General features: G+C 36.1%; 1 protein-coding gene across 2 annotated transcripts in view; it reads right to left on the bottom strand.

Annotated features, from left to right (window-relative positions):
* Positions 1 to 27,024, bottom strand: part of NUDT3 (nudix hydrolase homolog 3) — a 250,981-nt gene that overhangs the window by 96,230 nt on the left and 127,727 nt on the right. The window contains exons 10-14 of one of the 2 annotated variants that reach the window (XM_089833188.1): positions 15,375 to 15,640; positions 15,183 to 15,264; positions 9,763 to 9,831; positions 8,777 to 8,854; positions 8,568 to 8,663 (exon numbers count right to left, since the gene is read on the bottom strand). In XM_089833188.1, the coding sequence (XP_089689314.1) occupies positions 8,568 to 8,663; positions 8,777 to 8,854; positions 9,763 to 9,831; positions 15,183 to 15,264; positions 15,375 to 15,640 (591 nt within the window). The remainder of the gene's footprint in view (positions 1 to 8,567; positions 8,664 to 8,776; positions 8,855 to 9,762; positions 9,832 to 15,182; positions 15,265 to 15,374; positions 15,641 to 27,024) is intronic. The other variant, XM_089833189.1, reaches the window with a different exon arrangement.

Here is a 27,024-nt window from a genome sequence, read left to right as displayed (position 1 = left end):
AGGTTCTAATTGTGGTTCGAATGGTGATAAATGTTTAATGAAATTGGATGATGAGGGTTTAAGAATATTTCTTCAAGCTAAGAAGAAATGTATTTGATTTTGTTTGCACTTTGAGTCAATCAGTTCATATTGGTGAAAGGTGCTCTATCTGCTGTTATTAATCTATGTTTTGTATCAAGAATCCCCTCATCAAGAATGCAGGAAGAAAAGCTGGAGTTTTCCACAGGTGAGACATTTAGAAGTCTTCAGCATGAGTTTTCAACAACTGGTGGTCACGGTGAAAATGATATTGTGCTTAGTGAGGCAGCCACTAGCCCATCTTGCATACATGATGTTGGTGACTCTTTGCAGGGACACGTAGATATGGCTGTTTTGCTTTAGGACAGTCACACCGAGTCCCAACATCTTGATGAGGCTAGAGTTAGTGAACTTGAAAATAACGATGACATGTAGGGCTCACTACAATGGTATCATAGCTTGCATGATAAGCATTTGACACAATGTCGAACCACTACAATTGAAGTTAAAACCAGTTGGGTTCATTACAATTTTCATGTATGCAAACCCACCAAAAGAACCTTGTCTATAGTTTCAGCCTTGGGTTAGCTAAGGTTATTTTCTAATTTGGTTACAGCTCAAAGAGCTTCTCCAAATTTGATGAGAGATTTTACTTCACATGCTATTCCACCTTGTGTGGTCTTGCAAAAGACAAATTTAACACTAAAAAGCAATACAATATTGGGTAATGTTGACATGACTTGCTCATTTGCACTTTAATTCTTGCCTTATACAATTGGCTCCAAAATTAAAGTTATTTGAGCTGAAAAACATGACATAATAAGAAGGGTGTAAGAAGTCCTGTTCAACTGAGTAGATAAAAGAAACCTATGGACTTTGCACAAAATATGACTCATTGTGGAAAAAAAACTGTAAGGAACAAGATGTATTGCAATAATTCCAAAATATTACCAGCCTTACACAATTGGCTACAAAATTAAAGTGATTTGAACTGAAAAACATGACATAACAAGAAGGGTGTAAGAAGTCCTCTTCGACTAAGTAGATAGAAGAAAACTATGAGCTTTGCACAAAAAGGGACTCAAAGTGGAAAAAAACAGCAAGGGACAAGATAATTAAATTGGCATTGCAACAGTCCAAAAATATTACCTTTGCATATAAAAATTACAAATTTTTAGTTTTCTTTAAACTATTGATAGATTACTTATCTCCAATCCTCATGGAAAGCTTTTCTGCTCTAGCATTCTCTTATCTTTGTTTTTCTGCCCTAGTCCCCTATTGTAGTATACCTATGTTTTTCCAAGATGTGAAATACCGTTGTCTCTGTCTACTGGGCCAAAATACCAATTTTAATGTTTGATTTCAAATATGAATTTCAGAATGTTGACACTCCTCTGCACATTCCACAACATCTATTCAATGTTTCAAACCCAAAATCCAAATTCGTGATAATGATTTCTATCAACCTTGAAATGTTGGTAGAAGGTTCTTTTGCCAACTTGTGTAAGAACGAGGCATTAAGGGAAATGGGTGCACATTGACAAGCATGTGTGTGCTTAGTTTTAGATTAAGGTAAAAATAGGTTTTGAGGGGACCTGAAACCCCTAACAATAGTAAAAAAGATGTTCAAACATAGCATAACCAAGAAACAAAATCCTGAGACCAAAAAATAGACACAAAATTAGGCTTTACAGGGACCTGAAACCATAGAATGTAACTAGAAAACGTGACTAGGTTTTACAAGGACCTGGAACCTACAAGTTTTACAAAGCTTTCAAAATGAAAACTAAAACCATAAACAGCAAAAACTCGACCACTACTGCAGCTCCTTGATCATCTTTGCAGCCTCCTTCCCCACTTCAGTTGTATTAAGATTGGTATCAACAAGGGAAAAGCCAGCACCAGCAATAACCTCAGCAGCCTTCTTCCGCAAGCTCAATCTGGTCCTTTTACTTGCTCCTCCAGGAGACATAATATCCTCATTCGTCTTCTTCCCCAAACTTGCCGCAATCACACACAAGCTAGAAGTAACTTGTTCCAAATTATTGCCACTTTCCTTGATCATATGCCAGAGACCTTGTTCATATTCCTTCAATTTCTCAAGTATATTTCCCACCTGAGTTTCCAGCAGCACAAGTTTGGCCCGATCATTCTCCTGATCCTTCTGCACTTTACCCAATTTTTTCTTTAATTGCATAATCTCATTGTAAGTCCAGGAATCTCCACTGAGAGAGGAGTCGGCTTTAATCTTTGCAGTATTAAGGAAGGAGAGCAAAATCCCCAAACTCGGATCATCTACCTCCTTCTCCCTAGGGATCTTCGTGCCCTTCACTTCTTCTTTTCCTAAATCTTTCTCCCTTCCCATTTCCTCCTCCACATTTTCCTCTTCAAATCTCTGGGTTTCTCCACCCTGGTTATCTTCATTACCAATGTTATCTGACCCTTCATTTTTATCCAAACTTTCCTCCACATCATTCTTCCCAATCTCATCTTTACTCCCAGGATAACCCTCCAAATTAGAGCTAATATCCCCCATCTCTGTGTCTTCCTCTGCCTCCACATTTTTATCTTCATATTTATCAGAAGAATCAGTAATATCCTCAACATTTTTGGGGGGGGGTATCCTTAATCTCTAAATTCTTCTTCACGCTCTATCCTTCATCCCCTTTGCTCTTTCTAGACTAGGATTCACTCGCCAACCCCCTTTTCTCCCCCGAAATAGGGGAAATAATAATCACCTTCATCTTGCAATAATTCTCAATTAAGAGAATGAGGCCTTCATGAAGGACAGGGCGAGTGTCTTTCTTCCTATGGGCCTGGAGGCTTTGTAATAACGAAAACCTCAGGTAGAAAGGGAAAGAAATCCTATCTTTATACCGGAAATGGTTTAGAAAAACAAAATGGAACTTGTGGACTCTTTTGAATCTTCCATCTAAAATAAAATATTCACGAAAACAAGATAAAACATCCCTCCATATTACCTTTATCTGGTTAAGCTCATAAAAGTCTCCATTCTTCTCCAACTTTTTCTCTTCCTCCTCAATTTTCAAAAACTTTTTGAAGGCGGCATTAGAAATGCTCATTTCCTTGTTGTATTTCAGACCATCCTTTGGGAGACCAGTCACTTCAGCAATGAAGTCCTCTGTGAGATGAACTATGACGCCATGCAAAGTTACCCTATCCTCGAACCAATTCTTAAAGAAAGCATCTGTAACATGTGGTTTGAAACCATGCAATCGCTCCACGTAAGGAGTCACATTTCCTTTCTCAAGAATTTGCCAAAGAGAGGCTTTACCCTTCCAATTTTTGCAATTGTTGGGCTCTTGTTTCCTCAGCTCTCCCCCCATTTTCAAACAATGTATGTCTTTGAGAATGAACAGAGTAGCTAATCCTAGAAAAAGAGATAAAATGAAGCTAGCTAAAATACTCGCAAAAGTTAACAAGGATTTCATTAATCTTCCTACGTGCCACGCCCAGATAATAATAGCAATGAAGTACATCCTAGGGATTGTAACACACCCCTCCGTAGACCCTCTTTCAATTATCATTAAATTACTGATCTTGGAGGATCTTTCCCTCCGTCGCATATGTACCATCATACTTAATGAGCAATTTTAAATCCATGTTTTTTCTAAGGTCGTTGTGCCACCTCAGCGTACTACCCCCTTGCACAGCCCCCTGTTGGCAAGGCAATTAGCAATGACATTACCTTCCCGGTAAGAATGGGAAAAGGTGACTCTTTCAAAATTAGCCGTTAGGGCTTTTATTTCCATTATACTATCTACTGTAGTCCATGTAATTGGGGTTTTGTCATAGAGCATATTTATAATGTTTAGAGAATCACCTTCTATTCAAAGGTACCTGCTTCTAGTTTCCATGGCCAATCTCATGGTGTAAAGGGCAGCAGTGGCTTCGGCTCTGTGGCTGGTTGATATACAATAGGAATTGCAATAGCATCAATAGTGTTACTTGTATGATCCCTTATAATTCCTCCACACCCTACTTTTTCGGGGTTGCCCTTAGCAGCCCCATCAAAATTCCCCTTAATCCATCCCCTCGGAGGAGCTTAGTGAAATTCACATTTTTTTTGAGGTTGTGGTGCCACCTCAGCATACTACCCCCTTGCGCAGCCCTGCTGGCAAGCCAATCAACAACGGTGTTACCTTCCCAGTAAGAATGGGAAAAGGTGACTTTTTCAAAATTAGCCATTAGAGCTTTTATTTCCATTATACTGTCCACTATAGTCCATGTACTTGGGGTTTTGTCAGCGAGCATATTTATAATGTTTAGAGAATCACCTTCCATCCAAAGGTACCTACTTCCAGTTTCCACAGCTAGTCTCATGGTGTAAAGGGCAATAGTGGCTTTGGCTCTGTGGCTGGTTGATATACCAATAGGAATTGCAATAGCATCAATAGTGTTACCTGTATGATCCCTTATAATTCCTCCACACCCTGCTTTTCCAAGGTTGCCCTTAGCAGCCCCATCAAAATTCCCCTTAATCCATCCCCTCAGAGGAGCTTAGTGAAATCCACATTTTCTCTGAGGTCATTCTGCCACCTCAGTGTACTACCCCCTTGCACAACCCTACTGGCAAGCCAATCAGCAATGGCGTTACCTTCCTGATAAGAATGGGAAAAGGTGACTTTTTCAAAATTAGTCCTTAGAGCTTTTATTTCCATTATACTATCCGCTATAGTCCATGTACTTGGGGTTTTGTCATTGAGCATATTTATAATGTTTAGAGAATCACCTTCAATCCAAAGGTACCTGCTTCTAGTTTCCACAGCCAGTCTCATGGTGTAAAGGGCAACAATGGCTTCGGCTCTGTGGCTGGTTGATATACTAATAGGAATTGTAATAGCATCAATAGTGTTACCTGTATGATCCCTTATAATTCCTCCACACCCTGCTTTTCCAGGGTTGCCCTTAGCAGCCCCATCAAAATTCCCCTTAATCCATCCCCACAGTTACGTGCTTAGTTATTATTGAGGGAGTAACTGTTAAAGTTTGTAGCTGCGATAGAGATCTTTATCTCTCAAAATCTGGATGTTATTACTATTATTGTCATCTTCAGCTGAAAAGGACACATAAGTTTAATTTGTAATATTAAATGTGAATGACATGTGTCATTAACATGCATTGAAGCATGAATATTCGAAGAGTCATAATTAATTATAGGAGTTATGAGAATCTCAAGAGACCTTCGGTTATAATGTGAAGAGTCTCTCCTATCATTATATATTCACTTCAAGTAAAGGATATTGTACACTTGAACAATTTTATTATCAATAAAGATATATTTGTGTTGTGTGGCTAGGTTTTTTCCCTTTATTCTCGAAGGGTTTTCCCAAAATAATTCTAGTGTTCTTTGTTTCAGTTTTCTCTCTTTCTTATTACTGGTTATGGATTCATGGGCTTTAGTTTTAACATGGTATCAAAGCCTGGTTATATTTCAATCTTTTTCTCGAAAAGCTTCCGAATCATTAACGACATTGTGTATGGATTTGTGTGTCTTTTTTATTCAATGATAAATCATGATTGCTCAAGTTTTTTTTTAGACGTCTGCATATTCGCACGATAGATAAGTTATATTTTACAGGTTATTTATGAATTGCATGTTCTAGTTATGGTTTTATATGCTATTGGAGATTTAAATGATTTCTTTCTTTTGATTTGAAAAAGAATTAATGATGATTTTCAAAGATTTGATTCCCTTCATTTGATATTTCTCAAAGTCCTGCATCAACCCATTCTTGTGTCAAGAGTTCTTGAATCATTCTCAATAAATATGTGTATTCATTTTTTTATTTTTTTTTAAATTGATGTGAGCTTCAAGAGTCATTTTTTTGCGTGAGCTTCCGTATATCTCTCATCAATCAATGATTACCTTTCGAAAGAGTATCAACCAAGAAGGAGAGAAAGTCAAGTGCCGTTTTGATCAGGAGCCTTTAGGCATTCGAATTTTTGATGAACTCTGTAACGATTATCATTCGTTGATGGTGCTTGTTGAGATTGATTCCCAATTTTAAGTTCTATGTCATGATCAGTTCTTAATTATTGCCAAGCTTCAAATGGCATTGACACCCCTAGGAGCCCTTGTATGCTATTGGAGTCATTTGCAGGTTCGGTTGTGTTGGTGACCGTTTTCTTTATGTTTGCATGTTCGAAGAAAGGCACTACTATTTTTGTCGTTTCATTTATTAATGAGTAAACATATAGATGAGTTGTTCTTTTGGAATGAAGCAGTGATGATCATACATGTTACCTCTCTGCTCTTTTGGCATTTGAAATATTATGTTAAATGAGCGCATATATTTCTCATGGTCGGGCGTTCGATAATACTTATTCAAAAGTATTTGTTCTTGGCAACAACTCTTTGTAGTATTGGGTGAAGGTATCTATGTCTCTTCCATAGGTGTTTGACTTGAATGCTCTTATCTTCTACTTCTTATATTTCAAGGAAAATATATATATTATCCTTGTTCTAACGTCGAGTTTTTCATTGATGCATATTGCATTCTGAAGATATATAGATTCAACTCTTCTTGCATTGACAATTTGGATGTTACTATGACTGCATATTGACGTGCCTTCAGATAGAAGTATGTGTTATGTTCGATAGGTCATTTTTGTGGTTGTTATTCAAAGCAATTTAACATGCCAACTATTCTCAGACCCGTTTCTCATCTTTTGGAAAGTTCTTTGTGCATGTCAAGACCAGTTTAGATGTCATTAGCATATTAAGTGTGATTCTTGAGTTGATGTTTATTTTCTGAGCACTTTATATATATTGTGAGATCAAGTTTGATCTATGAGAACTGCTTGATATCAGATATACCTGTACATGATTTATGATATCATCGGTGCTTGTGTAAGTTGTGCTTATATAAGTTATTTGCAGAGGTTGTGTATCATTTTCTAGGTTTTTTTAACGGTGTCTATCATTCTTCTTTTGCTGGAGTTATACAGATTGTCTAATGTATTCCTTTGGCTAGAGAATTATGATATTCATGCTGGTTGATCAAATTGCTGTAGCCTTCGTCCTTATGTATTGGATGTGTTCATTTGATATACCTTCAGGTAGACAAATATATTTCATGGGCAAAGCTGTTTGAGGATTTATAGTACTGAGCTGTGTTTTAGTCTGCACATGGGATAATTACATGAGCATGCAAAGTTGGAATATTGAGCAGTGGCATAGTATCCTGCCATTTTATGTCATCATAATGTATATATATTTCTTTATGATAAATTGATTTTATTAATCTCTCTTGGTTACTTGCATGATGTAACAAGATAAGGAATATAGCTCCAGAGGGAGATGTTGAGCTTGAGAGAGAGATTTTAGCTTCAAACGGAGGCTTCATAACTAACAGGGAGTACTTATGGAATCCCCATCACTCTCATAGATGCTTGTGATGCTTGTGGTATTTATGAAATTTGAGACTTAAATGGAATCAAATCTTAGTTTGTTATTGTCTATTTTATTCTTATCGGAATAAATGAGATTGTAAGATCAGCCATGATAACTCTTTCACTATACGATAGTGAATATCATGTTGAGAGAGTGCATGATGTCATCACATTGAGAGATTCTGTGATGGGAGTTGGATGTCATGTTGAGAGATTCCATGACAGTTCACATTGAGAGAGTTCATGAATAAAGGCTTAGCTGTTAGTCTTACAAATCTTTTCATGTTGAGTGATTTCTTGAATATGACTCATTGTTACAGGTTTTCATGTTGAGTGATTCCATGAATATGACTTATTGTTATAGGTTTTCATGCTGAGTGATTCCATGAATATGACTCATTGTTACAAGTTTTCATGTTGAGTAACTCATGGATTATGTTTTGAATTCGTATGATCGGAATTTATCATTGACATTTTTGGTTGCAGCTTTGTGTGATTGTTCAATTAATGATCTCTCTCTTGCTAAGAGGGAGTGTTAAAGTTTGTAGCTGCGATAGAGATCTTTATCTGTCAAAATCTGGATGTTATTACCGTTATTGTCATCCTCAACTGAAAAGAACACTTAAGTTTAATTTGTAATATTAAATGTGAATGACATGTAGCATTAACATGCATTGAGGCATGAATATTTGAAGAGTCGTAATTAATTATAGGAGTTATGAGAATCTCAAGAGACCTTCGGTTATAATGTGAAGAGTCTCTCCTATTGTTATATATTCACTTCAAGTAAAGGATATTGTACACTTGAACAATTTTATTATCAATAAAGATATATTTCTGTTGTGTGGCTGGGTTTTTTCTTTATTCTCGAAGGGTTTTCCCAAGATAATTCTGGTGTTCTTTGTTTCAGTTTTTTCTCTTTCTTATTACTGGTCATCTACATGGATTCCTGGGCTTTAGTTTTAACAGTTACATCAGTTGTAACTTGCAATTTGTAAGTTAATTATGTCATTATATATATTTAATGTGTAAGCCATTACAAAATTATAAAAATTAACTATTATGTCTTACGTCTAAACATTACATCTGTTAGTCGCAGCCTGTAATTTAATCAAGAATCAAATGCAACATACCCCAGTATTATAAATTAGTTGGATCACACGAATAGGAGCAGCAGTCACACGTTTTGACTTGTACTTGTCATCCAACGGGAGATTATTTTCCAACTCCTACAAGCAATTCAATAGTCAATCATATGGTACAGATCTCCAATAATTCACTCAATATAATAAAGATAGATTTTATGCTTTCAAATGGGTTTATCACCATCATACACTCACACCTGTAAATGATTGCTGAAAAGTTTGACCTTAGATGTTGCCCCTTCATCTCGAATTCCTATGAATGCTTCAAAAGTTGCCTACAAGATCAACAAGAAAAAGGTTAACTTTTTTCAATACATTTGGACATATAGCACTTCTGAGATGGTCAATATTTTGTGCAGTTAAACTATGCTTATAATTTTATGTTTGCTATCTGACAAATCAATGACAGGCAACTTACAAGTACTGTTCAAAAACATTCACTGTTTGTTATCATTCTGTGCTTGCATTTATCACAAGTCGAAATGATAAGATGCTGAACTTATTAATGCTTTCATTCATCACAAGATAATTATGAATGCATTAATAATGTTACAGTAATATAATGTCCATTAGATAATTCAACTGCATAGCTATGATTAGTATTTGTTTTATTGGCACAAAAACTGACACTGCCATGCAGCCCACTATAATCCAAAGCACACAGTCCACTTTAGTTATAACTTGAGGTCTGAGAATTAACTAGATTTGCATACCTGATACCATACACATATGGACCCTCACTGAGCATCGACCAATGACTTTGCGTGTATCATTTGTATGATATTGATAGAGGCTTGGGTAATTCATTAATAGAGTTGTGGGGAACAGTGGATAAACATCTTGAGGATTATGGCATCATTTACTACAATGCTGATATAGAAAAATATTCTTCCAATGGGGGTTTTCTTGAATGAATGTAAGATGAACTTGTGGTTTACTTCATTTATTTCACTGTATTTTGCTTTCTAAATGTTAATGGTTTGATAATCCTTTCAACCATCTGTACGCAAGTTTTTATGGTTCAATAATCCATTTAATCTAAGTAAACAAGTTTTAATATTTCTACCAGAACAACACAAGGATTTTCAAGAAAAACTATAGCATTCTTATTTTATACAATACTCAAAAAACCTTCTCTCCAAGAAAAACATTAAAACCAAAAATATAAACCCTTGAGAGGTACCTTATATCCATAAAGAGCATCTTCATATGTCTCATACGGCCCAATGGTAAGATCAATAAGCGAATCCTGCTGGCAATGGAAAAGTTACAATTTAAACTTTAATTTTGAATAGAAAAAGCAAAAAAATAATAGAGGAAATACAATAAAAATGATTCACATCATAAAGCATCTAATATTCATAAGAGGTACAATTGTGATGATAACAATAGCCATGCACATTATAGCCTTTCAAAATTGCTTCAGCTCTCAAGTATGAGAAAATACCTCCAATGTATTCACCACCTACAATATATTCAAAGGAAATGTTACTTTATTAACTCTAAAATTATATTAGATAAACAAATTAGTGAAGATTGGTGTTGGAGACACATGATTAGGCTTTACAACTCCAATGTTGGTCATTATCAGACAGAATCAGAACTCATGACCACAAGATAATTCTAAATATCTTAGACCAAGCATTAATGTTCTAAGCTTGTCAGCAAACTTATAGGACCAGTCTTGCTTACCTGAATGAGCAACAAAACACAATTACTATACGCAAGTGTGTGAGAATAAACCCTATATTGTAAAGCACAAATGTATAGGGAGCAAACCAGCATTTGACGCAAGTGAACTAAACTGCTATAATGTCCCCATTTTTGCCAATATCAGGGTTTGAGAGATTAGCTTATTATTGTGATCTTCGTAGGCTAATTATTGTGGATAGAGGGTCTTCTGAGGCAATGGCTTGGCTTGCGAGGGTCTTATCTTCTCCACAATTCAATAAATTATAGGTTGGTCTTTGTTTGGCTCAGATTAGATTTCATTTGGGCTTAGTTTTGTGTACTTACTATCTGTGGTAAGTTGGGTGTTGATTGAGATGGACCCTTTCTATTTTTGGAAAGTGCATCTGGTCACATGGAGAAATAATAGGTGTAACAACTATTTCAGATGGCATATTTAAATGATGAGCATTTTGGGAGTTATAATATTTTTAGTGGCCAAAATATTATTAGATCATTAAATGATTTATTATAAAGTTATAATTTAATTTTATAATATCACTTAAGTTGAGGGTTGAGTCATCATTGGAAGGGGCCATTTATTTCATTAATATTATGCCTAAGCCAAGTATTAATTGAAAACTTTCACAATTCCAAGAGTTGAATTCTTTTGGGAAACTTTCACAATTTCAGAAGTTGAGTTCTTTTAAAAACTTTTGTCAACGAAGGCATTATAAATATGAGCTCATTTCATTGGGAAAAGTACGCTTGAATATTTATTTGTTTTTGTTGTCTTTGTGGCTTTCTGAGGTTCTAAAGCTTGTAGCCTTGCTAAAGTATAATGGTATGTTCTGAGGATCTGTTATCCACTGCTGAAGTATAGTGGAAGATTGTCTGAAATTGGTAGTGCAAGTTGCTGCTGAAGTATAGCAATTTGATTTGTCTTCTCGACTGCACTGACTATGCAAGAGAAGTTGATGTTATGAGTGAATTGATTTGATTCAAAAGGGTTTGGACATAGAAATTATAAGTTGCAGACCTGCATTTTCCTTTGAATTTCTCAATTTAACATTTGCATTTCACACTATTTGACAGTTACGAATTCTTTCATGCACATACCATAGCCCAATGACCATGTAAAGGTTTCCTTTAATGTCTCTTGATGTTCACAGCAAACCATGCCACATCAAGACACCCAAAAGGACTGTTCCGGATTAGCTAGATGTAATGTCCTCTATTAGGGTGATTTAAAAATCAGGGACAATTATTTTGATATCTATATTCTTGCTATGAGTTACTACTTATAAACTTTTATATAACCAGTAAGATATGGGTACTGATAGTATTGTTCCAAAAGCACTATGTCGATATCAGATTACTTGCAGGATAATTTGTTTCTTGCTATGTAATTAACATTAATATTAATATTGTTCTCTGTTGGGACGATTTGATAAATGCCAAATGAATTGTGCTTAGTGGACAAGATTACTGTTAAATCTGATTAAGTCAAATTTGGAATGGTTTTGCTCATTATATTACTCTTTGTCGATTGTAATAAATACGTGTACCTGATCTGCTTCTTTACCTATAGTGTCTTGCTGCTAATATTAATTTGATGTCTGTATATATTATCTAATCATCAGCTAAGAAGATATGTTGTTTGAGCTTTTCTGACCGGGTCCTCTCTTCCTTCTGATTGGCTTTTAAAATCATCACTGGCTGTGTATGAATCCCTTCCTTGATCCTTAAGTACTCCTTACTATGCCCTGGTATTAATGAAGAGCTTGCCTTCTAAGAGGCACATCTCCTCATGCTTGTGCCTTTTCTTAAATACATTACACCCATTTCGTAACTTTTACTAATTGTTGCCTTTGTTATTTAATAACTAGTCTTAATTATTAGTTGTATAAATTTAATGAATTCTGATATTAGCGATTAGTTTCTCTTTACTAGTAATTGTTCCTTGCGGTAACTCCATGGGAGTATGTACCCCGACTTGTAATATTATTTATTTATGTATTGCTGTGTATATTATTTTTTGTTTATTTATTAATATATATTACTTGTTTATTTATTCATTTATTTGTTTACTTGTATATTTATTTATTATATTTATAATTCAATTTTAATGTTTATTATAATTATAATTATTTATGTTATAATTGCAATTATATTTATCTTTTATTATTTATTATTTATTTAAAATTATTGTAACTAGATTATAATTACATTTTATTACTAATTATTTATTTATTTATTTTATGTTTAATTATTATGATTATTATCCTAAAAGAAAGGGACGTCACAATAGAACCGAAGTGATAACTAAGTGCAAACCACTCCAAATCCATATTAAGTGAGAACCACTCCAAATCCATACTCAGATGTATCTGATTTGTTCTATGAAGTTGTTGCAGATTGCAATGTACCCTTCTACAAAAATCATTCATTTGCCCCTTCGGGTAACATGTTAATACATACAAGGATATATAGTAATGGAAAAAGATGTACCACAACACAAAGTATCAAAGAACTCGCAAAGTCTCCTTCATTAATATCAGAAAACAATGTAGCTGTCATGATCGGGTTCTAGCCATCCCCCACTAGTATGTTTCTCGAGTTTTCAAACATCGTTGAGATTTGTGATTTGTGCTCCTCGTACCAAATTGGTTTCTCCTAGCCAAATTGGTGTGTTAGTGTTTCATTCACTGGGGCCTCCCCCTCTGTATATTCCCTATACTCTAGTGGGAAGAAGTCCTCCGCCTATCTGTCTACCTGCAACATATTACAATGAAACAATTCGTAGTCTTCCATTTTCCAATGGACAAGTCCATTAATTTAATCTAGATTGTCTTCAGAGCATCTCTCTAGTTCTAGAACAACTTCCTCACTAGGTTTCATATGTTGCTTTCCCTCATCTATCCCATTTATTTGAAGAGGATACCAAGTCTTTACTCACCATCTGTGTTTTGAGATCAATTGTAAACTTCCTCCCTTCATTTTCCATCGATAGGGTGTTCCTTTTCCGAGTATAGTTCACTTTTGTTGTAACCAGCCACATTTTCTTGAGGATCGCTTCGTAGTATTTCTTCTTCAATGGGATTATCATGAAGTCCAAGACAAATGGCTAAGTGCCAATCATTACCCTCTGCACCATCAACATTCTTATCCACTTGATGTAAAATTGGTAAGCACGTACTAGGTTAAATTGGGTGGCCACAATGTCGACTTCCCCAATTTCTTCTAGATCTCCTTGGGTAGTATGTTCATCCCTAACCCCCTATCGACGATGGTGTCTATGAGGATGGTCCCAAGGATACCCATCTCTAGGACCACGAGGTGTTGACCATTGTTTATCACAAGTAACATTGGATCTATCTAAAGGCCGACAAGAAAATCCATGCACTCTACCATACGGATTATCATTACCCTTTGAGCCATCAACGTTCCAATCCGCTTGATGTAAAATTGGTTAGCATCTACCAGGTTAAAGTGGGTGGCCACAATGTCCACTTCCCCAATTTCTTCTAGATCTCCTTCAGTAGAATGTTCATCCCTAACCCCCTGTCGACAATGGTATCTGTGAGGATGGTCCCAAGGATACCCATCTCCACGACCACAGAGTGTTGGCCATTGATTACTACAAGTAACATCGGACCTAAGGGCCAACAAGAAAATCTATGCACTCCACCATATGGATTTGTACGAGCATAGTGCTCAAAAAAATTGTTCTCAATCGTGACATAGTTTTGAGGAGGTCTTTGACTTTAGCCAAGATTTGCATCTACATCATTTGCCTTAGAATATTTGTCATGCTCCTGTCCAAAGTGAAGAGTTTTCCATTTCATGTGTTTCCCTTCTTTCTACTATCATTTCTTTCTCGATGACATCTTTGGCCTCCCATACTCTCTACTTCTCTGTTCAAGGGTCAAGATATGTAGCCTTCTTCACTTGTGCAGGGGTGACTACTGACACCTCTTCATTGCACCCTTTTCAATGTTCAATAAGTTAACGCTTGGTTTCAGATAGTTGGCATCCTATGGTCCCCTTGTCTGCACCATATGCACAAAATTTGTGGTGTTTCCTCCCTCAAACAGTCATGGGGGAAGTTCACCTATTAATTGCATGCACAACTCTGGATCATTGGTTGACCATTTGCATCATACAAGATGTGACTCCAATTTTTTTATTATTATTACTCCTTCCTCTATACCAATTGTTCTGGTATCCACCAAATGATGTAGTGGTGTTCTTCGACTCAAGGATACAAAATTTAGGAAATGTTGTAGAACATATTCTTCGGGCATGCACCCTTTATGTAGCCCTCCTCAGTGCATTTTGTGCACCACAATTCACTGTCATCAATCTTACTTGTACTACCCTTCATTGCCTTAAGTTGTCTCATCATTTTCAACATATCCTTCTACAAGGATTGAAATTTCTTGTTTGATTCCTTGTCACTGTTGCTCTAGGCCGAGGAATCATCATCATCAAATGACTTGTTCTATTTTTTCTTTGAATTTTTATTTTCGCTTTTCCAAGTCGATAGTCTTTTCATACGCATGCGTGTACGATGTTAGGGGACCAATCTACATTTTGTTTTTCAAAGAGGGTTTTGAAAATGATATAGAAATTGTTTTCTTTATTAAATTTTTCATTACATACACTTTGATAAAGTTAAAATGAGGAGAAAATTCCAACACATGGTCTCTTTTTCCATTAAAGGGACAATATAAACCTGCCAACAGTTTCCAAAAGACTACAAATGTTGGCATCTAGCAAGCTGTCTCCATCAGTTAACAAGGCATAACCATACCCAGCAAACTAACCAAAAGTAGAGCATACTAATATGTAATTTATGTTATCTATACAGCATGTCTATTTCTAATCTTCAAACATTTGGAACCTAATGAAAGAAAAAGAAGTCAAGCTCACCAGTTCGATCCAAGCAATATCTGAATCGTAGTAGTCATTTGTAAGGAAAGCATCAGCCTTAGCTTTCAACAATCGCTTCAAGCTGCATGCACAAGACAAAGATGACAATCCATAAAATCCTGATATACCACTATAAATTCAGTTCAACATCCAAACAAACAAAAAAGTGTGTACACGTTAACTGCACAAAACCTGGGCGTATCAGCAATATCTCCAGCTTTATGCAGTAAATCAGCTGCATCTTTCAAATAACTTTGATATTCTTCTGAGTATGGTACAATCAAAAGATTGTGAGCTGTAGATGTCTTGGCATCACATGACTGACTTATAGTTGATAACTCTGTATGTAGTTGCATATTATCAAGGAGAGAATCTGTATGCCTTCGAATCACAGTAAAAAAACCAACAGCCAGCTCCTGCTGCTCCTTGTTTAACGTACTCTTCCACAAATCAAATTCCTGGTTTATCAAACAGAAGAATATGATATATTAATCATGCAAATAGTAACAGTTTTGAAATGCAGTAGACTAAATGTTTACCATACAGAGTAAAGAAACTTAACACATGTAGTATAAAACGATTCAATGCAGAAAGGATACCTTATTCATATATACCTTTCCAAAGGGGTAAATCAAGCGTCACACGCCTATTCGGATACTACTCTACCTGTCGGCTACACTATACATTTTACCGACAACACTAATGTGCGGGGTCCATTAACTTGTTGCTTGGACATAAACTAACAAAGAAAAGATACCCAAAGAGCTTTATATCTCATAATTGAGTGATTTCAATGGATGGAAAATAATTCTACCTTTTAGATGTCAACCCTTTATAATTTAATAATATAAATTAAACTTTTTCTCCACTTTTTTTCTGTTAAACATCTTAAATTATGCATTCAAAAAACAGAAAAAATCAGAGAAAATGAAGAAATAATGGAGTTTTACATTTTACCTCATGTCATTCATGCTTTACTTACAACCTGTTACACCCTAATCAATTGACAAGAAGCAGCAATAAGCACTTAAATCGGTGTTTTTAAGTGGCATGGGTAAGCTAAATTTGTGTCTGACTGCGCACCCGCAACTTTTTATTTATAGATCTATGAGGGAGGCATGCCTTGAGAGAAGAGGTACAATTGACCTTAAGGTGCGCCTGGAAGTCAAATATCAAATAAAGAGTTTGCATGACCGAAACAACTTAAGTGAGCACCTAGGAGCAGCTTGCAAGGATTCAAATGACAAAGCTATCTGATGCAAGCGACCATGTCAGTGCAATGACAGCTGTAAGAGACAAACATGAACAAACTAAGCACTACAATGTGTTTTGAACAACAGTGACTGATTTAAGCAACCAAGTCATTTAAAGTAGCATATGTATTTTCAGTAGATGCCTATGTACATGGGGCCAAGTTGATTTATCATGGTTGTCATACATGAGTACCTAGCATGCTTCTGAAAGATTTCAGATTACATTAGGGGTAGAAACAGGCGTCTGATTACATCTAGTCAGATCTGAAGTGACATAGAATCACTAAAGAGGTGCTTGCATGAAGAGTCAAAATGAGTGTTCAGACAACATTAGTGGCAAGGATAGTTTGAAAGCGCACAGAGAATGTAAAGCAGAGATTGAGGCCTCATGATGCCAACACGTGAATGTTTTAGTCATCTTTAGCAGCAACACTTATTGTGTGTATGATAGTGACCTATGGATCTTTATCATTTCACATTTTCAACCAGATATAGATCAAGGGTGAAAACAGCTACAGCTTCAAATCAGATTCTCAATAAGCATTGAAGGAGGGTTTGATCCTGTTTTTGTTCCAACCCAGGGTTCCTCTTTTACAATGCTGATTCGTGCTTACAGTCCTAGAGTTTCTCCATGTCTTTCAAGTGCTTTGCGATGTCCCCAAATTGAGCGAAACTGATTTGTGAGCTTTTAGATCAGTTCTCAAGTCCCATTAGCTGATTGGTAGGCGAAAAGACTCTTCTCAGAGGTTGCTAGTTCAGTAATTCAAGATTTCTATTTTTGGAAATGAGCCCACTTGACAGTATGGATCACTATCACACTTTCAAGAATTTTTTGACTCCTAGGGTTTTCACCAAACTTCTTGCAGATGGATAGCAACACCAACCTGATCGCACTAGAGGAGGTCGATCCAGAAGCTGAATGGATCACTAAGGCTACAGATCCTATCTTCAGTGATGAGGACCTTGAGTGGATCAACCAGGTAGATAGAGTGGTTGAGGTTGTAGCCATGGCAAATGTAACATCCCTTTTTTCAAATAGAAATGAATAATAAATAATAAGAAAAATAAATTAATAAAGGAATCATAATAAATTACAATGTAATTTACTACTAAATTAATTATATTATTAATATATTAAAAATGAAATAATATAATATATAATATGATATAATATTCATTGATGAACACAACAGTATCATCATCTATTATAAATATAATAATAAAGAAAAATTACAAAATAGTATAATGAATATGATATAAATTAATAGGATATATGTCAATATAATAAATATAATATAAATAATAAATATAAAATATATATCAAACTTAAATATTAAACATAACATATATATAAATTTCCAAACGATGAGACTTTAGGAAGTTAAGGTATAAAGGGGAGAAAAAGAAGATTTATAAAGGGAGGAGGAATACACATATTATATATAAATATATGGAATCTTAAACTTGGGAATGGGGATATATATATCTGAGAGAATTTCATATTGCCAAATACCCTCATTGCGGCAATGGTGGCGATTATTAATCCACTTTACAAGAGTATCATTTTCACAACCGCTGTCTTTGGTTCACCAATGGTTGAAAATTGACGATTTCCTTATTGATGAGAGTAATCAGGATATTTGCTATCCCTTAATAACTAGTGTCTTCCCAATGCAGGTAATAGGTTAATATTGAATCTCCATATCTGAATTGTTCATCATATTCTATAGAGAGAATTTAGAGCACATTCAAATTAAAATCTTTAGCTTTGACACGAAGCCATACTTTATCTGCAAATGGGCACAAGCATAGAACATAGACAAAAGAGACATTATAAATTTCATAGTATGTGATCCTTAATGAATATCGGAAATAATAATCAGTGAAGGGACCAATAACTTAATAGTTAGAAAAAGGAATACAGATAAATGGTCAACGTAGAAGAATTGTATGGTAAATCGATGTTGTATTAGACAAAGGAGTCGAAAGCTCCTTATATAGATTTACAAAGACAATGATTCTAAAAGAAACAAACATGAACCAAAGATGAAAATAGAAACTACTTAATAAACTAGAGACTAGGATGACCATTAAAGAAATATTACGATATTCTAATAATCTCCCTTATTGATCATTGTCTAACTGTTGTCTTTTGTTCACAAATTCTTCATAGTATTTTGTTGCTGCTAAGACCCTCCCTGGATCTACAAAATATTAATGACCAAGAAGCCATCCAATCTGATGTTGGCTAACAAAGGTATTACTCCCTATAGCCAAAGACAACGAGATGAAATTGGAACCACAATTTTGAGGAAATTCGCCAAACTCTTTTGGAAATGTACACTATGCCCCAAAATGCACTGCAAGATGATTCCCCTGGAATTTTTGCAAATGTGCACTAGGACTCAACACAAACTGCAAGAAGCCACAATTTTTAAAGTGAAAAATCAAGCAAAACCAAAAAAAAAAGAATCTAAGACACGGACAAGAGAAATACCAAACTTCATTTTTGATGAAAAATTGTTAGAACCCAACAAATAATTTGAGGAAAACATTATTAAATTGCAGTAAAACCTTCATGCAACAAAACATGAGATCTCGCATGGTAAAACAACACATGCAAGTACATGCAACAGATGTGCAACTACATGCAGCCTTTGAAAATCAGACTTTTGCTCAAACTATAAAATCAGGAGATTAATACCTCGATGAGACTCACAATTTTTAGCAAAAATATTCGAAGATGAGCCACAAAACTATCACAAAATACCTTCAACAATTTTTATTTTAAAAAATCGAAAGCCAAGTTTCTACAAAACAATTCTAGATTAGAGTTTCTTAAAAATTCTATAAATCCCTATCGACCTACTTTGAAACCATGTTATGGTAAATTGATGTTGTAGTAAATAGAGAAGAAAAAAACTCCTTACGCAGATTTACAAAGACAATGTTTATAACAGAAACAATCATAAACTAAGGACGGAAATAGAAACGACTTAAAAAACTTAAGACTAAGATGATCATTAAAGAAATATTACAATATTATAATAACAAAAATATGGAACAAGTAGTAAAAGACTATATTTATGCCAATCAACATTCTCTGATCAGTTGGTAGTTTAGATATCTACAGACAATGACAAGGGCCAAGAGAATACAATCTTTGGGCACTAAAGGAATATCCTATACAACAGCGAAGTGTTGCTACAAGTTCTCATGGGAAAGGGGCAGTAATAATGTTAAGGGCACTACTTTATCAATTTACCATAAGAAGGGGTGTATCAACAATGGAAGCTAGCAAGTCATCACTACAGACACAAAATATTATGAGCTGGAAAGACCAGCTTAATGAAAGAGAGTGTGGCATACCATCATATAAGCAAGTCAATATAATATTGTTTGTATCATCACCAAGAGATTTCTTGATTAGTTATCTAATATGATATGCACAAGAGGGATCTATCGATCATAAGATGTGACTCTTCATTAGCATATAGGTATGTCTAAAGAGATATATTATACACATGCGAATGACAAATATAGACACCAGCGAACATCACAAAGGAAAAGACAACTAAGATTAGAGAGGTGGTGATTAAGAATAGCAAACAATGACTTAAGTATAATAATCAGTAAGGATATCTTAATCACAATACTTGGCATATCTATGCTATGGGTATAGGGATGATGGAGAACAAGATATCAGTTTGCTAGGACTCTGTACTTGCATAGCAGAATCAAAAGGAGAGCCATTAGCAGATTGCAAGAAGGCATCAATTATATTGCATCTTCTCCTTATTTTAGTCCAGCATACCATACTAAAATATCAGTAAGAAAATTATGCAAACTTATAAGCAAAACATCAGTGATCACTAGAACCATCTAATCTACACTCCTCAACTGAAGACATACTTTCAAATGCTATCCTTGTATCAAACATTACCTACCCACAATACTGATTGGATTGTAACACCAAGACATTAATATTTATATTATTCAATTTAATAAATGTTGCTCTCTTCAACATTTTAGTAAATTACAATCACTCTTATGTAAAATAAAGATAACTCACTTTGCATTGTTACACCATTCATTTAAAGAATGTAATCGCGAGACATTTTTGGTGAATTAAAGATTTGATACAAGCCACACAAAATAAAGGAGGTCTTTTGTAACCAAATTAAAGAGATCAGTTCCAGATCCCCATTAGACAGGATTTTGGACATTACAGCAAAAGAGGAGGATAGAGAATAAGCAGATAGGCACAGCTGATGTTGGTGAGGGTGGCATCTCACAGGCAGAGACTGTGGCTGCTAATTCATCCAAGACCAACCTTGGATGCCTTCATGGGAGGGATACAGGCTCCTCTAAGCTATAGACTCATTTTTGTTTTGATATATTTTTGGAACATTTGACGTCATGGATTTCATATCCCATGTGTTTTATGACAATATTTATAATTTTATATGTATCTAAGATAGCTATTTCCTTTAACTACAATTTGTGTTTATACTTTTGTGATCTATGTAAACTTGTATATGTTATTAATTAGCTTATATTTGATGTTGTTATTGTGTCTTTAACGTTGATTCAATAAAAGGTGCATTTTTAAATCTTTACAAAAATTCTACATTTCTAGGGTTTTTTCACTTTGCTGAGTTCTACTGAGTTTTTGCCAAGTCCCAAGTTGAGTCAGCTTTGCCGAGTCCATGCCAAGTACGAGTCCTGGAACTATGGTTTGGGTGAAGTTCATGGTGTTTCAAGCTAATTGTCTCAGTCCATTTTCAATGTTGGCAAGCTAGAAGTGAATTTGTTGTGATTTTGAAGTGAATGGCTTGCTGATCAGCACTCCAGTTTGATATTCTCTCTTCCAGCATTATTCGGTGAAGTTCTGAACATATTTGATTAGATATAATACATGTATTCATGTTAGGTATGCTGGCCTTGTGTTAGTGATTACGTCAGGTTGTTTCTCTCACTGTTCAAACCATAACATTATTGTTCTTTCAAACCATTGCCAGACCTGCAATCAGATTTACAGGCATCCATTAAGTATTTCACTGTGGCTGTTGGTTTAGTGCATTTTGGGCAACTATGGGGAGTGATTTTTATCAGGGACATTTTGTATCATCACTTCTAACAGCAACGTGATCTTTATCGGCACATTATGACAAGAACTGTCCCTGATTATATGTTTATGTCGAGCATACACATTATCGAAGAAAAAAAGTTCAAAAACATTGAGGGTGGTTATTACATGTTTTCAACCTTTTCAAAACCCTAGGCCATAAACATTTGATTTGCTGCTTGGAAGAGACAGTCAGAAATCAAGATTCAGGGATTTCAGTCTTATCATCAGGGCAGGGTTTCATCTTCAGTTTTTAATCATTTCATAGCTCAAGATTCAAATCATCAAAGTTGAATTGGAGAAGAAAGAGATGGTGAAGATACTAATATTCTTCATAATCCTACAGTTTTCAGAACAGAAGCTTATCAGAATCACAGTATAGGCTCATCTATCAAATTCCTATTTTTAGCTGTTGTTATTTATAGTAATAGTATCTTCAAAAATATATATTTTCAGATAGAGGGTTAGGGTGTATTTTTATGTCACTATTACCTGTGTGTTATTTTATTGTTTGTATACATTAGTTATTTGCATTAAAAATTATAATCTTGCTGCTATTTCATGAGCTATTAAGAAAACCATTTAGGTAGAGTATTTTGGAATGAAATGTGATTATTTGTGCCCCAAAAATTGCACATCTTGTAACTGCATAAATTAAGTTCTTTGAGCAAAGCACCTCTCAATATTGATTGGCATCGCACATACGCTGCTGAAACTATGTTACAAGATAGCTCAGCTACATTTGTATTATCAATGACTTAATTGTCATAAATAACATTGTCAAATTGTATCCATGCTGCACGTTCATCTAAATAGTAGCTTTGTGTGCAACTCGGGTATTTGCTCCTTGGAAATAGTTACCGTTCCATATTCAAGAGATTGCAAGTCTCTGTTTGTAATGTCTACAATTTTGAGTTGTGGCAGAGTTGATGGACTCAGTCTATCATTGGGTCCTTGTAGGTTGATACTGGTGTTTAGAGGACCTTCTTGTGGAGTTATTAGGATCTCCAGTGGCCAATGGTGAGTTTTGGCTGCCCTTTGAGAGACTTACTATTTAGAGTAAGTCAACAGATGGTTTCAAAGAGCTCGGATGAGTTGGAGGAGTTGAGTGATGCTCTTAGTTTCTATTTTTGGCTTCTAGTTTCGGCTCCAAGAATCTTGGAGGGAGCATCTATCTTTAGCAAGTCGTCTTGTTAGGTTAATTCATCGTCTTTCTTCATCAGGGTGCTTCTACAGTCATTTTCACAAGAGGGGTAAATTATGATTATTATTTCATTAAATATGCTAAGGTTGCTATTTTCTGTTGGTATTGTATTTTGGTCACCTTAGTCTCATAGCTCATTTGAACCGAGTTTAAAACTTTTAAATCTTGGGCACAAGAAAAATGGCCTCATGTGTCAGAATTGTGAAACTTACAATTGCAGTTACTAATTATTTATCTCCTATTTTAAAAGAATATTTAAATGCCGAAAATTAGTTCACAGCAAATATTGAAAAATAATACAACTCCAACTTCACCAATACAAATATGGAAAGTGCAGTTAGAATAAAATAACTATTATGTTTAGTACTTGTTAAAGCTAGTCAGGTTGGGTAGTTAGGTGGTGAGTAAATGCGTCGGTTGGTTTCCAACTAACTGACCCTTCTATAAATATCTAGAACATTGGTAATGTACTCATGTTGGTTTTGGTATTTATAAAGAAATCATTTCCTTGCCTACTGTTATGAATGGTATGTTCTAAATTACACTTCATATGTATTAGTTGGATTATTCTATATATCTATGAGAAAGTGTGTGATATTCCAATCTACATTTTTGGCATCATTGCCTAAGTCCAAGCCTGGAGGTCGGCAAGATGTAGTAATGGGAAGGCCCTTTGTACTGCTCATCCAAGTAACAAATAGTGATGGGAAAGAGGAGCAAATAACTAGGGACGATCAGTTGACACGTGATCTGGTAACGGCCTGGAAAGTTGCAGTCGATCAATACATACAAAGGGAAGTCCGTGAGAGAACGATCCTTGAGGGTATGGTACACAACGAACTTTCGGTGCCACCAACAGAGTACGATCTCCTGGGAGAGATCCCTCGCCTGTTAGCACAAAATTTGTTATGAGTGGAAGAGGAAAGAGTGGAGACACAAAGGGAAAGGATGAGACAACAAGTACTACAACAATTTGCGAAAAGGAGTACAAGGAAGCATAAAGAACATGAAAATTCCAAAAAGGGAAACAAACATTAAAACAATTCATGCCCCTGATTCCTAATATATATCCCAAGCAGGCACAGGGAGAAGAAACTGAGGAAGAAGTCGCCTTGAGGATACTACGTTTCTAGCAATAGGAGGAGAGACGTTGTAACTAGAAAGGAGGACAAGGGGATTCCACGAGAATCCAAGAAGGATTAATCGAGAATACAATTGAAGGTATAACAAATTTGGTCATCTCTAAGACACCAACAAGGAAGTTGGGATACAAAAACCCAAAGACACCGGCAAGAAGAGACTTCCAACAAGAGCAAAGTCAAGAAGAAGGGGATACTTTCAGTAGTTCCTCCTCGGGAATAAACTTCCAATCAAGAGGGAGTGTTCCATCGAGAGGGAGTGTTCCAGCCAGAAGTGTTCCATCAGGAGGCATTCCATCCGGAAGTGTTCCATCGAGAGGCATTCCACCGAGAGGTGTTCACATAATGGCAATAGATGAACAAAAATTACAAAGGTTCACAAGGGACGGCTTGGACGACCCTGCTCGCCATTGTAAAACATGTATAACAATATGGTAGGCCAATGGACAAAATGATGCAGCGGAATGGCTAAAAGCCTTTCCGGCCACATTAAGGGGTATTGCCATTGATTCGTACACGGACTTGCAAGCAGGAAAGAAAAATACATGGAATAACATCCGCACAGCCTTCGAGGAAGAATTCAGACTCGTGAGAGATGACAATGAAATAGTAACAGAGATCTATAACACAAGACAAGGGAAGAGTGAATTTGTCAAGGCCTATAGCAGAAGAATGAAAGCGTTGATAGGAAAACTAGAAAATAAGCCGGCAGATGGACTAAAGAAAGGATGGTTCATCAAAGGATTAACACCATCTCTCAGGAGAAAGATGAAGATAGTCCCACCATCTACCTTTGCAGATGCATGTACTCGTGCCATGGACATAGAGAGTGACAGTAAAACCTCCAAGGAAAGAAGGCATGGAAGTTCAAGTAAAAGCTTGGAGGAGAGCCAAGAAGAATCTAAAACCATTCAAGCCATGAGGAAAGACTTGAGGCGTTTGATGGAGGAGGTGGCAGGGAGCAAGGAAGAAAAGAAAGAAGGGAGAAAACTTTGGTGTACAAAGTGTGAAAAAGAAGGCCATACTAAGGGATTGTGCTCGAAGAAAGCATTTTGTGAGATCTGCCAGGTACTGGGGCACAAAATTAAAGGTTGCCCCTAATTTGAAAACAAGTAGCGCCCAAGTATTCCTAACCCAAGGAGGGAAATCTACACCTCCTTCAACTCCGCAAAAGAACACAAAAACAAAAGCCTCGCTAGGGGGAATACATAAACAAGAGGAGAGGAAGAAACAATAATAGCAACAACAACACACCACAGCGACCACTCCAGTATGATTCCAAGGGGAGGCCGATTATTCAATGTAGGAGATGTAATGAATGGGAACACTTTGCACGAGATTGTCAAAGTGGAGAACAAAATGGAGGGATGCTCTGTAAATGGTGTGGGCTAGGCAACCATGAGAATGCAAATTGCCTAAGACAAAAGGGAGTAAATATGCTAGACATTGATGATCCAGAAGGCAAGATTCTTGCAGTCACTAGGATGCAGACCAGAAAATTAATCTATTCGGATGCTACTACTAAAACTGAAAGATTTCAGAAAACAAAGAAACACATTCAAGATAGCATGAGAGAGGAATGAAAGGTAAAACTAGAGAAGCCTACTTCAAATAGAGGTGTAATGAATATTGTGCGGCAAGTCCTAGAAATTGCTATCCCAGTGAAAATAGGTGATCGATTAGAAACACTACCCCAATTGTAGGTAGCGCTAACATAGGGGGTAAACCCGAAAGAGGTAACCCCAAAGAAAGAAAAGGAGGGAGAAGTACGCATAGAAGACAATACATTATTCGCGATAGGGATGGGGAGAACACCTGTCGTAGTAGAGATGGAGATACTAGGGTGTAAACTCTCAAATACTATTGTGGATGGAGGTTCCAGTGTAAATGTCTTACCAGAAGCTCTGGCCTCTGACATTTCAACTAGTGGGAGCGGACCAACATGGAATCAAGTATAGGGACGCTGATGGGACAAAAATTCATAGTTGGTACGCAACAATTCCTTATTGACTTTGTGGTTATCACTCTAGAGAAGAAAGGATATGATGCTCTATTAGGGAGGGGATGGCTGGTTGCACCAAAAGCTACCCATAACTAGAAGCGAAACACTCTATCTATTGAGTCAAAAGCAAGAAAGTACATCATAGACCTCAAGAACCAATCAGTAAATCAGGACTTGGCCTCTGACTCTAAAGAAGAAGACTATGGAGGGATAAAACCAGATGAGGAATGAATACTGAGATTAGGGGAATGCTCAGAAGAGGACACAAGTTCCCTTAATGGATTATTTCATTGGCAGATACGAGACTAAGTTTTCCATGTAGAATGTAATATGTTGGAGGTACAAGAATCTGAATCGGAGGAACAATACCACAAAGGATACACAGAATATAAGGAAGGGACAGCAACCCTTAGCAAGACACATGCACACATTTTTTAACAGAAGGTGGAATACGAAGAGGCCAAGCTCCAGGCATTGAACCTCAGAGGAGATCAACCCAAGGAAATATGGATAGGAGATAATTGGGACCCAGTATTGAAAGCAGCAACCCTTAGAATCTTCTTGGAGTATAAGGATGTTTTTGCTTGGACGTACAAAGACTTGAAGGAAGTACCTCCGGAACAATGATCGGATCCCATTGGTACACGGTGCAAGACCAGTACGGAAAAGACCTTATAGGATGAATGAAAACTATGCATAAAGGGTCGGGGAAGAAATCACAAAGATGTTAGAAGCAAGGAAAATATTCAAAGTACAAATGAGTGAATGGGTATCTCCTATAGTCATATCACTCAAGAAGGATGGCGCTCAAATTCGGATATGTGTAGGTTTCAGATGTTTAAACGCGGTAATAATAAAAGACCCATTTCCCATTTCGTTTACGGATAGCATTTTGGAGGTAGCCGATGAGATGTACTCTTTCATGGACGGATTTTCAAGATATAATCAGATTAGCATTACGGAAGAAGATAAGTTAAAAACTACATTCATGGTTAACGGCAGGGTATATGTCTATAATAGATTGCCCTTCGGTCTATGCAATGCACAAGCCACGTTCTAGAGGATAATACTACATATCTTTGATGGAATGTCTGTGGGAAATTTTAAAGCATTCCT

The sequence above is a fragment of the Cupressus sempervirens genome, chromosome 5 (assembly GCF_028749045.1).
Source record: "Cupressus sempervirens isolate cs-2001-9-10 chromosome 5, ASM2874904v1, whole genome shotgun sequence".
Lineage (NCBI taxonomy): Eukaryota > Viridiplantae > Streptophyta > Pinopsida > Cupressales > Cupressaceae > Cupressus > Cupressus sempervirens.
This window is presented reverse-complemented; position numbering and strand designations above follow the sequence as displayed.